This window comes from Patagioenas fasciata, chromosome 7 (assembly GCF_037038585.1).
Source record: "Patagioenas fasciata isolate bPatFas1 chromosome 7, bPatFas1.hap1, whole genome shotgun sequence".
Lineage (NCBI taxonomy): Eukaryota > Metazoa > Chordata > Aves > Columbiformes > Columbidae > Patagioenas > Patagioenas fasciata.
In genome coordinates this window covers 33,348,440-33,363,320 of record NC_092526.1, presented here as the reverse complement: position 1 = coordinate 33,363,320, position 14,881 = coordinate 33,348,440, and the positions used below count along the sequence as shown (strand labels likewise).

The window sequence follows — 14,881 nt, the reverse complement described above, 5'->3', positions numbered from 1 at the left end:
AGCTGAGCAGTTAGATCCACGCCTGGAATTTTCATTTTTATACATTATCTGTTTCTTAACTCTTTCATCTGATTTCCCTCGATGAGTGGATTTGAGACATTCAAAAGTATTAAAACAAAACTAATTCCAAATCAGTAATGCCAGGAAGATGCGTGCTGTGGATACTTTCTTCTTCCCAGCTGTTCCTGTGAACTTGGAAGTTGGACTGGCCTGGCAAGTGGCCCAACTCATTCCTGTTGATGACACCGCTCCAGCAGAAGCGGTGTGTGGGCAGACAGGTAGTTTCATCATGGGGAGGAGGAGGAGGCATGCATCACCTTTTGTTTAAGCAGAAGCATCTTTTTGGAATGCTATCCATTTTATCGGTTAGGGCTTGAACAAGGAGCAGCCAGGAAAGGCTGGATATTGTAATTAGCACAAGTGGAGGCAGGCTGCTGCGCCTGCCTGCCTGCCTGGAGAAGAATAACCTGTTGAATTTGCTGGGAGCTATTGCTGTGAGGACAAGAGCTACGGTTACTTGGGAGTACAGCAGCCACAAGTGGATGAAGTAGCTGCTTCAGAGCTATGCTGTGGGGAGGGGGCAGAGGCTTGGATATTGGACACTGGATGCCCGTTTGGGTTAGAGCCTCTGCTTTTGCCTCCTAAGCCTGGGGAGGAAGAACACACAGCCGGTCTGGTTTTGGTGGGTCAGCCAAGGATGGCTGCGCTCTCTCAGCACCTGAGGATCCTGCTGTGGAAGAACTGGCTGAGTGTCAAGAGGCAGCCGGTGAGTGTGGAAATGAAGTAGCAGAGGAGGGAGATGCTGGAAATCACAGGAGATGAGGAGCAAGAGGGGGCACTGCAGGAGAGGGAGGTCACAGTATTAAAATAAAAATATTTTGAGGGCTGGTGATAGAAGCAGAGAGGGAAGGAATGGGATGGAAGTGAAGGTGGGTCTTTTTAAGCCAAAGTGATTTGGTCTTGCTTTGACGCTCGTGCATGAGGGCTCAGGACTACAGGCTGACTACCATGGATGCCACTGTTGTTCCATGCAAATAAAACCATGCACAAACTCTTGGACAGGCCTGAATTCAGGCTGCAGTTCAGTATCTTCTCTTGTGTGAGCAGACCCCATGGTCTGTGTACAGCCTCCAAGGGGTCCCTGGGATTTGAGGGTGACGGGGGAGTGCCCTTACATAAAACAATTTGTAAATGAGGGACAAATTAAAAAGTGTCTCTGAGATGCAAGTAGGACAGATTTCCAGCGTAGTACAGTGTGTTGCAAATCAAACACCCCAAGTGGTCTTTCTTTCCAAAAACTAAACCATTGCCAACAGTGTCTAGCAATCTGAACTGCGGCAGCATTGGGGAGACAAATGTTGTTTTTGGATAGCATTTCATGTCCAGGCAAAGCTTGCCTGGTAGTGTAGTCCCAGACTGGTTACGGTACAGCTGCACAGTAATCTCAGCAGAACCATACTGCTGTTCATGGACTTGTATTGCAACCTATCTGCTTGCTAGTAATCCAAATGTGATGGTTTAGAACTTTTCAGCTGAAAGGAAGCCTTGGCAGGTGCAGAAAATGCTGACAGAAGAGAAATGGCCATGGAGGATGTGATCTGAGGATGGAGCATGAGCCCTCATATCACTGCATGCTTCTGCAAGGTCTGCTCTTGCCTGCCCTGTCCTGCCTCTCAGTTTTGGAGCCCAATTCAGAGAGGTGTTGAGTTTGTCTGATTCCTCATGATCCTCCATAGGAGCTGTGGATGTGCTGTGCACCTTAGAGTAGCGTATCCTTTGGTGTGAAGGATGCAGGAGACCTTTTCTGGAATGCAGAGGAATCACAAATTATGTGTAATTTCTCAAGAGAAACTGTAGCAGCCTTGTTAAAAGCAGAAGGCTTGGGTCTGTCTCGCCTCTTCTGTACCCAGAGTAGATGCTAACCTAAGCCCTACCTATACTTCTGACCATGCAGTAGCACTTGCTTTAATTCTGGCTTCCTGTGGAGTTGAAATATCAATTCTGTAGAACTGAAATGTCAATTAAAATAAAAATCTGGCCACTGCTGACTATTTTATGGCAGGTAGTCCCTGCAACCCTCCTTCATTTCCCTCTCTTGCTCTGAATTAGGGAGCTTGTTCATTTGGAGAAGATGTGAGGAGGTAAACCCAGATCTTTGCTTCCAAACACATCCTGATTTCTCTGTCCTCCTGCTTGTAGTTTAGTTGTGTGTCTCGGTTTCTGATCAGGAGTAAGACTACCTTACTAACTTGCCTAAGTGGCCTAGATGACCTTTGAAGGTCCCAGACTGTTTTATGATTCTATGAAGGCAGTTCCAGGTGCTGCAGTCATGTTGGCTGCCCTTTCCTCAGCTAACTGGTGTGTCGTGGAATGGTAACCTCATCTAGGTGTTCCTGCTCCAGCAGGGGAACTGGACTTGATGATCTTTCGAGGTCCCTTCCAATCCTTAACATTCTGTGATCAGGCAGCCCATGTCCTTCCCCCCACAGAATCAAGTGCTTTCCTGCTCTGTTTATCAACCTCTCCTGGACTGGAAAACATATTTGCTTCTTCCTTTTGCTTTACACTTTATTTCCTCTGGAAATAAGCCCCATGAGAGACTGCTTCTACCTGTGCAGCACACAGGGGAGAGCTACGGCTTGTTTGGCTCTTGGGTGAAATCAGCTGAAGCTCTGCAGCCATGGCCAGGGGTTGCCTCGATACAGGTTGCTCCTGCTGAGAAAAGCATGTTCATGAGTTTAGGCAGCAGCCTTCTCAGGAGCAAGATTTGGCCTGTGTTCCCAGAGAAACCAGAGAAATCAGTGCCTCTTGCACTTCTGGTGCTTTCCATCCATCACTTCTAGGCAACTCTGTTATTTAAACACAGAAAATGTGCCTGCAACCAGAGATACAAAGTGAGGTGTGAGCAATTAAATCTACTTCTAGCAGTGAAATATTCCAGCAACCAAAGGATTATGCAACAGGCATCATAGTGCTTAATGTCCCAAGAGCCAAATTGAGGTTGGTTATGGCTTCTTTTAAGTCAGCGTGTTCTACCTGCAGTCAGCTTGGCCAGGATGGCTGTCTTGTTTTTGTTGACTAGAAAGGCCTGGGACAGTGGGAATGCTGTTATGTTGCAACTGATGTACCCAGCTACTATTAAATCCAATTAAGTCGAAGGACAGATACTAAGGGAGGAGCTATCTTAAAAGTGGGGAGTAGAAGCACCGTTTTAGATCTGAACAGAGAGCTATAAAAATTTCCCAATCAGTATTAATTTGTTCCTCCAAGAATATGACAGATCTCTTGCCCTTCCTTTAGGCAGCCTCTGACTAATATCAGTTCCTCTGCTGTTAACCCATAATTTTACTTTAGCCAATCTGGTACTAAACCAGGAGGAGAAGTTAATGGTACTGTTTGCATAGGAATTAATCAGAGTTAAACGGTGTGTTTGGGGACTGATTATAGGGAAAACAGGTGATATAAAAATTTAACAAGATTCATCACTGAAAACAACATCTTTTTATATAAGTTGTCTGTGCATACATAAGAGCAGGATGAGTACTGTCTGTAAAAGCTAAGAAGTTGCTGAGTGCTGAAATCATAGGAGTACCCTCTCTGAAAGGATACAGTAGATGTGCCTTGTGGTTTGATGTCTATCAGTTGCCTCTTTTGGGGCACGAATCTTGCTCCTACTTTCATGACTGTGTGATTTTGCCAGGGAAGATAGGGATGGAGTTGCTGTAAAACAACCATCTTTAAGCTGAATTGCTCCCTGGGATTTGTTTGTCTGTTTGGTTGGTTTTATGTTCCAATAAGTATCACAGGAAATGAAAACACTGCTATGGGCTTGGAATTACTATGGAAAAACAGTTTTGGGTAATGTGTGCTGATCTGAAAAAAACAGCAACACAGTGATGAAAAATGGGATTATTTTGAAGAAAGGCATCTTTGCAGTTTCAAAAATTGGCCTGAAGATAGCATAGCAATTTTGCAGCACGGAGTGGTTTGAGCTTAACTACTGATGGATGGAAAACTCTAATCTAGTAAGCACAGTAGCAAACTAGCCAGCTAGTGCAAAAGCAGTTGATTATTTGAATAATTGCATCTTCCTAGCTTACAAAACTCCAAGGCTTGTAGTTTTAAGATGGACTGAGGACCTTGTACCTAGATTGGTTTACTACAATAGATGACTGGCAGACTGTGTTTTCTTTATTCCTGTCCATTGAAATGGTCAACCCTCATGTCAGAGACAAGAGCTCTATAACTTTTCATTTTTTTTTTCCAACATACTAGGCTGATTTTATATCATCTCCCATCTCAGCTCATCTGTATGGACTGCTACAGTTTGGAAATAGAAGGGTGTCAGGCAGCTGGGTTGCTGGGGCCAGAAGCTCGTATGAGGGATCCTGGTGATCACTGTTTAAATATGACTTCTCCAGCTGGTTGCACAGTTTCACAAACCTCTTTCTTAACCATGCTTGAGCTCCACATCCTGTAAATGACTGTGGTCATTTTGTTCATCCTTTTGTTCAGCTCTGCTGTGAGGCTGAACTACAGTTTAAGAAGAACAGTGAAAATTTGGGGGGGAAAAAAAAAGCTGTAGACTTGTCAATTTGCCTGCCAAACATTTTGGTTTTGACGTATAACTGGATCAAAGTCATTTTTACCCATTATTTGAGCAGTGCTGTTCACCGAAAGCAGAAACAGCCTTTCACGCTTTAGCTCTTTTATCTTGCCATCAGTACTTCCAAAAGTCTTGTACTTCTCTGCGTGCTTTTACTATTACATAGCAGTGTCTCAAAGCTTGTGTAAACACTGTCCTCAGTAATTATCAGCTAAACCGAAACACAGGAAGGCTTATGTTATTTTCAGGCTTGTTATTTGCTCCTAAAATCTCATGTAGTTTTCCTTCCTGCATAGATAATATTTGGCTTTTAATAGTATGCATACCAAGACAGGTGTGATTTACAATGCATCTTATAATTCGTTTAGGCTGCTATTTGTACATTCCAGACAAACTCTGGGACACATCAGTACAACAAACGTAACCGATATATTTTCGTTGCTGTTTTATAGGTATGGTCGTTCATTTTAATTTCCTGGCCTGTGGTGGTTTTCATAATCTTGGCCATTATCCGTCTCCGATTCCCTCCAGAACCACAGCCAAACTGTAAGTAGCTGGCTTTGTTTTACATCTTTGGGGTTTAGTTCTCATTTTGGTGACTGATGCGTTAATTTGATGCATTTTATTAGTTTTACAAATTAGTTAATTTGTAGTTTCCAGTGGAGATTTCCTGGGATGCAGCATGCTGTGAATAAAATGCCTGTGTTCCGCTGAGGTTGTTCCTGTTTATTTTTTCAAATCAATTTTATAATTAGAAAACAATTTTAAAGAACTGTCTTATCAAGATGCACTTGGATACTGCTGCTGCAGACAGCAAAGTAAATTTACATGATAAATTGAGGTACAAGAGTGCAAGTGGGGGAGATCCTGTTCAGTAAAATAAGGGTATAGGCTTCAAGTGGGATTCTGAAGGTAAGGTAACAAGCATGATGTTGGTCAACATGAAAGATACTACCTTGTGTGCTACAAGCAAAAAACACCTATTGAGGCAGCTACTACTAAGGCTCAGCTGAAGGGTGTTTGGCTCCTGTGATCTGATGGAGTCAAGTCAAAGAGCAGATCTTTGGGTGGGTGTATAGTTGTTGGTGGTTAAATGGATGATGAGTTTGCACAAGCTGTTTTTTACTTGCAAGCCATGTTTTCTGCGTCATGAGTGTGTGTCTGTATCTACAGCATGGGTGCACTTGAATCTGCTCTAAAAAACTTATACTGATTTTGTGAGTCCTTATCATGATCAGAAGCAGCATGTCTCCAGCCCTGGGCGTGTTTGTTCATGAAGTTGTGTGATAAAGCAGAGCATGGAGTTTATCTAGTTGGAAGCCTTTTTGCCTTCCACAAAGTTAATTTTTGTGTTGGATCAAATCCCTGATTCTGCTCTCTGTGGCCTCAGAAGTGCAGTCCCAAATGAGACGAAAGGAGAGGTTGAAAGGGCTGAGGCCCGATTTTCAGTGATGGTCTACCATTGTGTTGGGAGAAATCGATTGTGGAGCTGCACTCTCTTTGTGATCTGCTCATTAGAGGGGTTCTGTGGTCTTATTGCGGAGATTCTGAAAGTGTACGGAAGATTGTTGCTTCGTGTTGCACATCAGTTCTGCTGAATCCCATCCATGTGCCACAGCATGAAGCTGATCAGAGAGCTCTTAGTGAGAACCATAGTTTCCCAGCACAGGGTAGGAGCTAGACCGTCAAAAAATATCCTTACTGAAAGATTTGCAGCACATAATTTGTAGAAAGAGACACCACCATGCATGCCCTGCATGAGGCTGTCATCAACTGGGCAAGAACAAAGCCCTGGTGTGGGCAGTGTTGGATTTTTATATTTGGGGCATGGCAGACTGAGGCAGGGGGAGAGGAGACAAAGTCTGGCAGCAGTGAGGACAAGCAGTTGGCTTCCAGTGTTTGTAGCTATCATGTGCAGAATGTGGCCATGAGGGATCTGCACTTGATGATATGTATGTGCACTGGAAATGCTCGACCTGGTTAGCGTGATGTGTGTGATTCTTTGTTTAAGAAGTCTTTGTGTCTGTATGATGTGTGAAAACGACCCACATTGTGACAAACACTGGATATACAGTTAGGGTAACTTTGTTGAGAGCTTGCAGCCTGATCTGGCTAAAGGTTTGTGAACCTAATTTTGTAGACAGAGGTAGAAAGCCCGAGTAAGCAACAAGTATTACAGGAAGTCTTTAATGGAGAAGGACATTCTTGGTCTGTTAGGGTGGTCTTTTAACACCAAGCCCATCTGCTGTCAGCAAAAGGCCTTCTTTAGGTGTGTTATGTATTTTAAGTTCTCCCAAATTCCCATGAACCAATTGGAGCAGGCAGGACAGGACATGTTGTACTTTGTGAAAACCCAAAGTGTGGAAATGGCAGTTCTCCCACGCTTCTCCATTGATTGTACTTCCTGTCCCTGATAAACTGGATAAGATGAATATCAAGAGAGCCAGCTGGATAGTAAAATATTTATTCTTTTACTCTATATGGCTGTTAGTTTGAATCTTTATGTAATTGGAACATGTTTGTTCTGGATGGTTACATTAATGGATTGGAAGGAAGGTTCTTAGGAACAGCAAGGGGCTTCATCACTTGTGCTTTGCAGTATCTTTGGACTAGTTCCTTTTTCTTCCACAAATGAATTCTATTTTGGGACAAGTCTCGATGAATATGCAAGTAGGTGTCTGTTTCTCTTAGAAGCAGATGATAGGAACTCTCTATTGCAAGAGGGGGTTTATGCTGGAAAATAATAGTTTTGATGTATTCTTGTGATCCAGATGTTCAGAGACCTCCTAGGAATCCCGAGGGGATGAAGAACGTTAACCAGAGCATCAAACAGCCAGTTCCTGCTACTTCCCTAGTTAAACAAGAATAACCACTTGACAATTCCCCTCTTTTTTTTTTTTTTTTTTTGAAAACTGGAAAAATATATCAACTTTTTGCTTGAAAAGTGAAAGATAAATCATTTGGGAACTTCCTTTTCTGATGGGGGAAAAAAATACGGCAGATGAGCACATCTAGGAAAACTAGTGCAGGAGGGAGTTTTTAGTTTGTTTTGAATAGGAATAAATCCACTTTGTGCTGAGTTCTCATGCCTTCCTTAAAAAACCACAATTGTTAAGAAGTGACAAGAAACTGTTTCCAGTTCTGCTGTCAAGAAATGATTGCAGGTAGACAACAGTCTGGAAGCATAGGCTCCATGGCACAGAGACAGAATAAGCTACTCAAATTCTGAGTTTTGAAGCCTTAGAGATAACCCCTGCCAAGAAAAATCTCAGCCTGTAAGCTTATCTCATCTATTCAGATCCATGGAAATATCATGAAATCTACTATTGGCTCAATTAAAATAGCTCAAATTCGAGACAGTAAATTCTTTTGAAATATGTCTAATAAACATTCAATTGATTGAGGATTTTGTAGAGAAATTACTTGGCACGTATCAGTCAAGAATGACTAAGTGGCAAGAGTTTCCTGCAAGAGTAAGTTGCTTGGTTTGAATTATATTTGTGTAGCACCGAATGCAATGGGAGTTTGTGCCAGACTGGACTTGGAAGGGAGATGACATGCCAAATAAATGTCACCTGTCAAGAGGATGCTCCTAGGAAAACTAAGAACTGAAGAAAACAAGGACCTGAAATCCATCTAATATATAATCTTCTTCACAACTAAAGCATCTAGGAGGGGGAAAAACAAACACACGCAACACCTCTCTTGTTTCTCCCAGGCAGCTGTTTGATGATGTATTTCCAGGTCAGCAGAGATTCTTGTCAGGAGAAATGAAGAAGAGATTTCTCTCTTTCTGGATACCCAGTTTCTGTGATGATCTGAGAATCTAACCAAACAAAATCCCAGTCCAGTTTACTATGCACATCACAGTTGTGGCTTTTGACCTTTTTATTACAGCCTTTAAGTTTGCTAGAAGATACTCTGATGTGTTTTATGGCATCCATGTGGAATAGGAAGCTCTGGATTGGAAACCTGCAGCATGAAAGCCAGTGAATGGGGTTTTATGGTATCTTCCAATCTTTTGTGCCTGTATCACCTGTATTGTAGAGTGAGCAGGGACTAAAGTTCCTTTCCATCACTATGGGTTTTTGCAACGTATGGGAATTGTGTACGAGATACAATCTGTCCCTCAGGCCTCAACCCACTCAGTCTACAGAGAAGCCCAATTACACTCCTTGCTTTAACGAGCTCTGTGACACCCTGTCACACCTTCCCTGCCCAGTTTCTTCCCTGTCTGTTCCCCATCTCTCCCCTCCTGTCAGTTTGGGCTCATCATTTTGTTCTCCATAGAAGCTCTCTTGGGTGTGGTTGGTTGTCCACTCATTCACAAACCCTTCTCTTCAGTGCTACGGAGAGGATGTGGTAGAAGCCTTGCTCTCACGTTAGACCCGGGGCTCTGCTTCCCCTACCTTTCCATGGGACAGCCCATGGGCTGTGAAAACTACACCCCTTTCACAGATATTTATCCTTCTTCATGGAAGGAAGCTGTACACTATCCTTCCTCTGTGACACCATCCCAGAGATGAAAAAGCTCTGGAAAGATAGGCCTGGCCTTAAAATCCACTGAATCTTTTTGGCCAAGGAATTTGCCAAACTCTTCTCAGTGAATCATTTCTTACTCTTTACCTCTGCCTAGAATTTCCATCCACATTTCATCAAGCCCATGGAGATGCCTTCAGGGTGTATTGCATTCACTTGGAGACATTCTGCAAGACTGCTCTTTACAGCCAATATTCTGGGGCAATATTGTAATGGTTGAGCACTACATTGTTTTGCAGAACTAGCATAGCTGTTTAGGTCTAGTTTAGAGCCAGAGCTGTGTGGTGCAATGCTATGTAGGAGCAGATACTCATACTTTTCTCTCATTCTTGGCTCCTGGGTTCCTGGGAGAGGACCCAGGATAGGAGGATCTCTGAGCTATGCTCACAGAATCACAGAATGTTAAGAATTGGAAGGCACCTCAAGAGATCATCTAGTCCAATGCACCTGCCAGAACAGGAACACCCAGATGAGGCTACACAGGAAGGTGTCCAGGCGGGTTTTGAATGCCTCCAGAGAAGGAGACTCCACAGCCCCCCTTGGCAGCCTGTTCCAGTGTCTGTCACCCTCACTGAGAAGAAGTTTTTTCTCAAATTTAAGTGGAACCTCTTTTGTTCCAGTTTGAACCCATTACCCCTTGTTCTATCATTGGTTGTCATTGGTTGTCACAGTTTTACTGTGATTGGTAGCCAGAATTTGACCAGGTCCAGAAATGGTTGGAAAAATCAGTGTCACAGAGCACAGATCTGAGATGCTTTAGGAGAGCGGCTGTGGCTTGTATCTGCAGGCGGAGCTTTCCTGTGACTTCTGTGCTGAGCACTATTGCCATGTTAGAGATAACTGAGATGTGAGTTACCCTGGGCAGGGCAGTGTCAGAAAAAGGGGGAGGATGCTCTATATTGCTTAAAAGAAAAGAATAAATGTAGATGTTAGTCCCCTTTCCCATACTACTGGGGAAGCAGATAATGCAGTTGGTTGTGATGGGTGCGAAGTGTCTGTTCTGCCAAGCAGTGACTGTCATGCTTCGTCACAGCACTGTCCTTCCTCTGAGATACTATACTGAACATCAGAAAGGTCTAAAAAGATGCTTCCACTTTAAAGGAGTTTGCTTTGTAGTTGGAAGAACCTGAACTCATGTTGTCTTCCCGTAGTGTGGAAAAATTAATAGGTTCCCATGCTAATTACAGGGAATTGAGATGGTGGCTCAGTGACACAGGCCACTCCATTAATTTGGATACGTCACAGAGATTTATGCAAGACATAATCCACCCCAAGGGTTCAACCTACTCTATACTGACAAGCACCCATCAGACTCCCAGCTCTCCTTCACCATTTGCCTGTGGTGGAGCAACCCTACACTTTCTTTACACTGCTGTCTTCATTTTCCTCCCTTTCTTTTCTGTTACTTTTCTCCCCTTTTTACACAACCCAACACCATATTTTTGTCTGTGTTCAACTGCAGTGTGATTAGCGAAATACCTTTATTAGGTCCCTCCTTGGTTCGATATGAACTTTGTTTTATTTCGTTCTGTTGTGCTGCTGTTGTGCCAGGGAGCGGACTGCCATACGACACTCTTTCATTGACACAATGCTGAAGGAGGGTATGAATTACATTAATTATCCCCACATTTGCTGGAATAGACCTATGTGTTGATCTCTTTGCACACAGAAGCAATGAGCAGCCATACAGTTCCCTGTGAGTTGTCCAAGCATCTACTTAGCTCAGGGACGCAGAGCGCTGTGATGTTTATAATGCCTCCCTTTCCATAAATCTCCACACCTCCATTCTTTCCTCAGACTCTTCCACCTTGTGAGCTGTGACTGAGGGATGTTTAGAATTGGAGATGGGAACTCCCGAGTTACCAGTATTTTTTCCTCCCTACTGAATTACAACAGGGCCTTGGGGCAGTCGCTTAATTCTAATTGACTTCCTGAAGCATCTAAATCCACATGCTGGGACCTAAAAGCAGAGAAGTATTCTTCCAAAGGTACTGAGCAGTTTGGCTTGCACTGACGTTAGCAGTTATTGATGTCTGTGTTTCTGGAAAGGTCACTTTTGTTTAAAGAATCTGAACCTGAACTCCAGAGACTACCTGGATGCACTCAGCATTGAAAGACACTGGTTTAGTAGATACAGCTTTTGTGCGGATTTTTTTTCTTTTCCCGGAGTCTAGATATGGATTTAGGCTTTTAGGATCTAGTTTCTAGCTAGGAAATGTTCTGACTGTCCTCTTAGGGCCTGTTTGTGCCGTGCCCTGCTGCTTATACATACAAGAGCAAAGTGGCTGTTACTACAAGGCTAAGTTAGCCTTGCCTGCGTTAAATATTGCTTTAAAAAAGCTCTGCAGGAAAAGGGCTAGTGTACAGTTCCTCCTCTCGATGTATTTGTGCTTCTGTTGGTGGTGCATCCTTCCACAATGCAATGAACCCTTCCCATCACTCTGCCTGCAGTGCAGACATCAGGTCTGTCACTTCCCCATCTTGACCAGAATTTGCAATACCCCTTAGAAGATTTTACACTCTCTCCCTTTGTTCTTTGTGTTTGGTTTGGGGGTTCTTTCTCCTCCCTTTACACCTGCTGCTTCTCCTGCTCCTTTGAAATTTTTATACTCTCTTGTCTTTAAGATCTCCCTCATCAGTACATGAACCTAATGCATTCAGATTCAGGTGCTGATTTTTAATTTATTAAATAAGAGGGTGGAAGGTAGAGGTCTGTGGGTGAGCAAAACTAGCTTGCCTAGTCTTAATAAGCATGGAAGTAGTTGCAGTCTGCACTGGGATGGTTGTCTTATTTGCAGAGCCTGAGATGCTTGAGGGAACAATTAGGTGATGAAATGCTTCCTCGGTTGAGGCCACCAACACAGGGAGGAGCCTTGCAGTGAGTTGTCTGCTGTTTCAGACAACTGAGGACATGGTGTTATTGGGACACTCAAGAAAACAGAGATGCCATTGCTGTAAAGATGAAAAATGCAGGCTCTTGAATCTCACCCAGCCACACCGGGCTTCTGGGGGAGGGGGTTGAAAGGAGTTATCTGGGATCCTGCTGAGCTTATATTTAGGAAAAAAGGATCCGGGTAATGGGTGTGTGACTTGCAAATCAGGATAGGCTACGTGTTACCCAAGAGAACTGGTGCATGTGCAATAGACGCTCACAACATTTTTGTTACATAATGATTTCTATAGGGGAAATTAAGAAACAAAGCAAAACAAATTAGGGTTGAGGAAAAGGGACCAGGGATGCTTAAAGCATAACAGGAATGCAGTGGAGAAATGTGTGTGCTCCAGAGACTGAGAGACGTATTGTCTCTGATAGAATAGATACTAAGGGTGTTTGGTGACTTGCAACTCAGGGAATTTCTTTCAGTGCTGTCTGCTCAACAGGTGAAACTGTGGAGGTTCTGCTGGCTGGCCAAAACAGCGTGAAAGAAATCACCTGCTGGCTCCAGAGTGGTTTTAAAAATCTGCTCTGTGATACGAAAGGCAGCAGTGTAGGGACAGTGGGAATGCAAATACCAAATCCTTATTTCTGATCCAGTATGGCTCTTAAGTACATGTTTGACCTGAAGTCTGAGTAATCCCATTAAAATCAGTAGGGCTAATCACTGCTCTGCTATGGGCTTTGGACACACTGAGCAAGATTTGGCCTGTACTGCTCCTCACTCGCTCCATTTTTTTCCCCTTTTTTTTTCCCCGTGTCACAGCAATGTAAGTGTCATGGCAACTAAATACTCTTTTTTTTTCATAGATAAGGAATAGACCAGCTGGCTATTTGGACCATTCTCCATGTGTTTAAGAAAAATACCCTGCTTCGAAATTAATATTGTTCCATAGGTTTAATGGTTGAGTTTAGTTTTCCGAGAGAGACTGGAAGTCCTAGCATCGTCATAAACCTTTCTATTAAATATAGGCAGTGTATGTTGTTACTCAGAAATAGATGTGAACAAAGCTGGAAATGCGTAGTTGCATATGGTTGAAGAGAAACAACATTGTCATCATGTCATGAAACAGGCATGTTTGTCTTTTTGACTGTTTAACAAAGGAAAGTAATAAAGTAATGCTGTGTGACTATGGGAAAGACTAGAAAGGAAGTGAGAAGGTTGTGTGTATAAAATATAAACATTTTGCTTAGAAAACTGGAAGTAGATCACTGTAGGAGTAAATATTTTCATTATGTTTTGTAACTTTTTAGATAAACATAAATCACAGCTGATAAACCGTCAGAATACCTGCTCTGGGTTAGAGCCCCTGCTGCATGTAGGAATGCAAGGCACAGAGTGTTCCCTCAACTACAAAAAATCTTCAAGGTTTTAAGGTTTCTTCAGCCAGAAGCTGAATGAGTTGCACCCAAGTGCTCATATTTAATAGCCACTGGGAAATCTATTTTTGTGAATTAATCTAACACTTTTTTAAATGAATATCCACTTTTCAGTGTACACCACCCTGTGGCAGTGAGTTCCACAACACTTTGATATCTGTTTAAAATGGTACTTTCTGTTCCCTTTATCTCCTGCCTCGTGATCTCATTGTGTTGCTTTGTCCCTGTGTTGCGAGGAATGATCATTTAGTCACCCTTTCCATGACTGATCATGAACACATTTATTTCTCTATCAAACCATTTTTTGGCCATATTTTTCTTTGCTGAAGAGTCCCAGTTATTAAGTCTCTTTGTGTGATTTACCAATGATTGAAAGCATTTTCAATTAAACACAATGCTTCCTAATGAAGTCATTTGCTCATTAATACATTTAATTCACCAGTGGGGGAGCTGAGATTTGTATGGATTCTTTATGAACTATGGAAGGAATTAATGCATAAGGTATGTGCAGTACCCGAGTGCAAGAAATCTGAGCCAAGGGAACGTTTTTCATGCCCAGGGAGGGGTAGTGATATGACACTAAACTATGGGTGAAGAGAAAATAGAAAAGCTTAGCATGCTTTTTTTTAAAAATTGGTGGTAAAAGGGGAAGCGAATAGAGTTAAGGTACCCAAATTTATTTAAGTAGCAGCTATTCATAGTGTACATCCTGTATCTTTGATATTAATAAAATTGAAGATACATTTTGCCTGGTTTTACAGGCTGGATGGCAGAGCTTGGTAGGAAACCCTGAAACCAGCAATATAGTTTGGTCAGAATAGGGAGAAGGGATGCATGGGTGACATTTTGAAAGCCAAAGATATGGCCCATGTAGTTCCATTATATTTAAGGGGATTTGCGTGCTGGAATTCTGGGGCTGTGGTATAGTCAATGTCTATCAGAGCAGCAGAGCTGAGACTGGGGAATGGAGGGAAAGGAAGGTCCTTTGTGTGCTGAGTGAACTGGTTGCTGGTTTACACGGGGGATGTGGCTGGTGTAAACCAGAGTGTGACTTGTACTGGATGCGGATGTAGTCCTGTCTTTATACCCTTCTTCCATGCACAGCAGTGATAATAAATGCAAGCAGTGATAAACTGAAAATACTACTTATATCCTTTCTTTGCTCCAGTGTGGGCATTCATGCTGCCAATGGGGGTGGCATGAGGGGGCTGTGTTCTTGGTGCTGTGCCTGGGGTCTGCCAAAATGCGCAGTTCCTTGAGATGAATGGTTGGATTCAGCTGATGCAAATGCCTGAAACCTCAGTGCGATGAAAGAAGGAAAATCAATGTGGCAACGTAAAACATGGTCCATTTAGATTTAAATGTTTCAGTCAATTTCAATTAATCTTATAGATCGTAGTGAAATGATAATTTTCATCTGT

At 42.8% G+C, this 14,881-nt stretch overlaps 1 protein-coding gene across 1 annotated transcript in view; it reads left to right on the top strand.

The window, feature by feature from the left end:
• Positions 1-384: 384 nt before the first annotated feature.
• ABCA12 (ATP binding cassette subfamily A member 12) overlaps positions 385-14,881 on the top strand; it is an 84,535-nt gene continuing 70,038 nt past the window's right edge. Inside the window, exons 1-2 of the mRNA XM_065840850.2 lie at positions 385-766; positions 5,059-5,152. Coding sequence (XP_065696922.1) covers positions 698-766; positions 5,059-5,152 — 163 coding nt within the window. The 5' untranslated portion in view covers positions 385-697. The remainder of the gene's footprint in view (positions 767-5,058; positions 5,153-14,881) is intronic.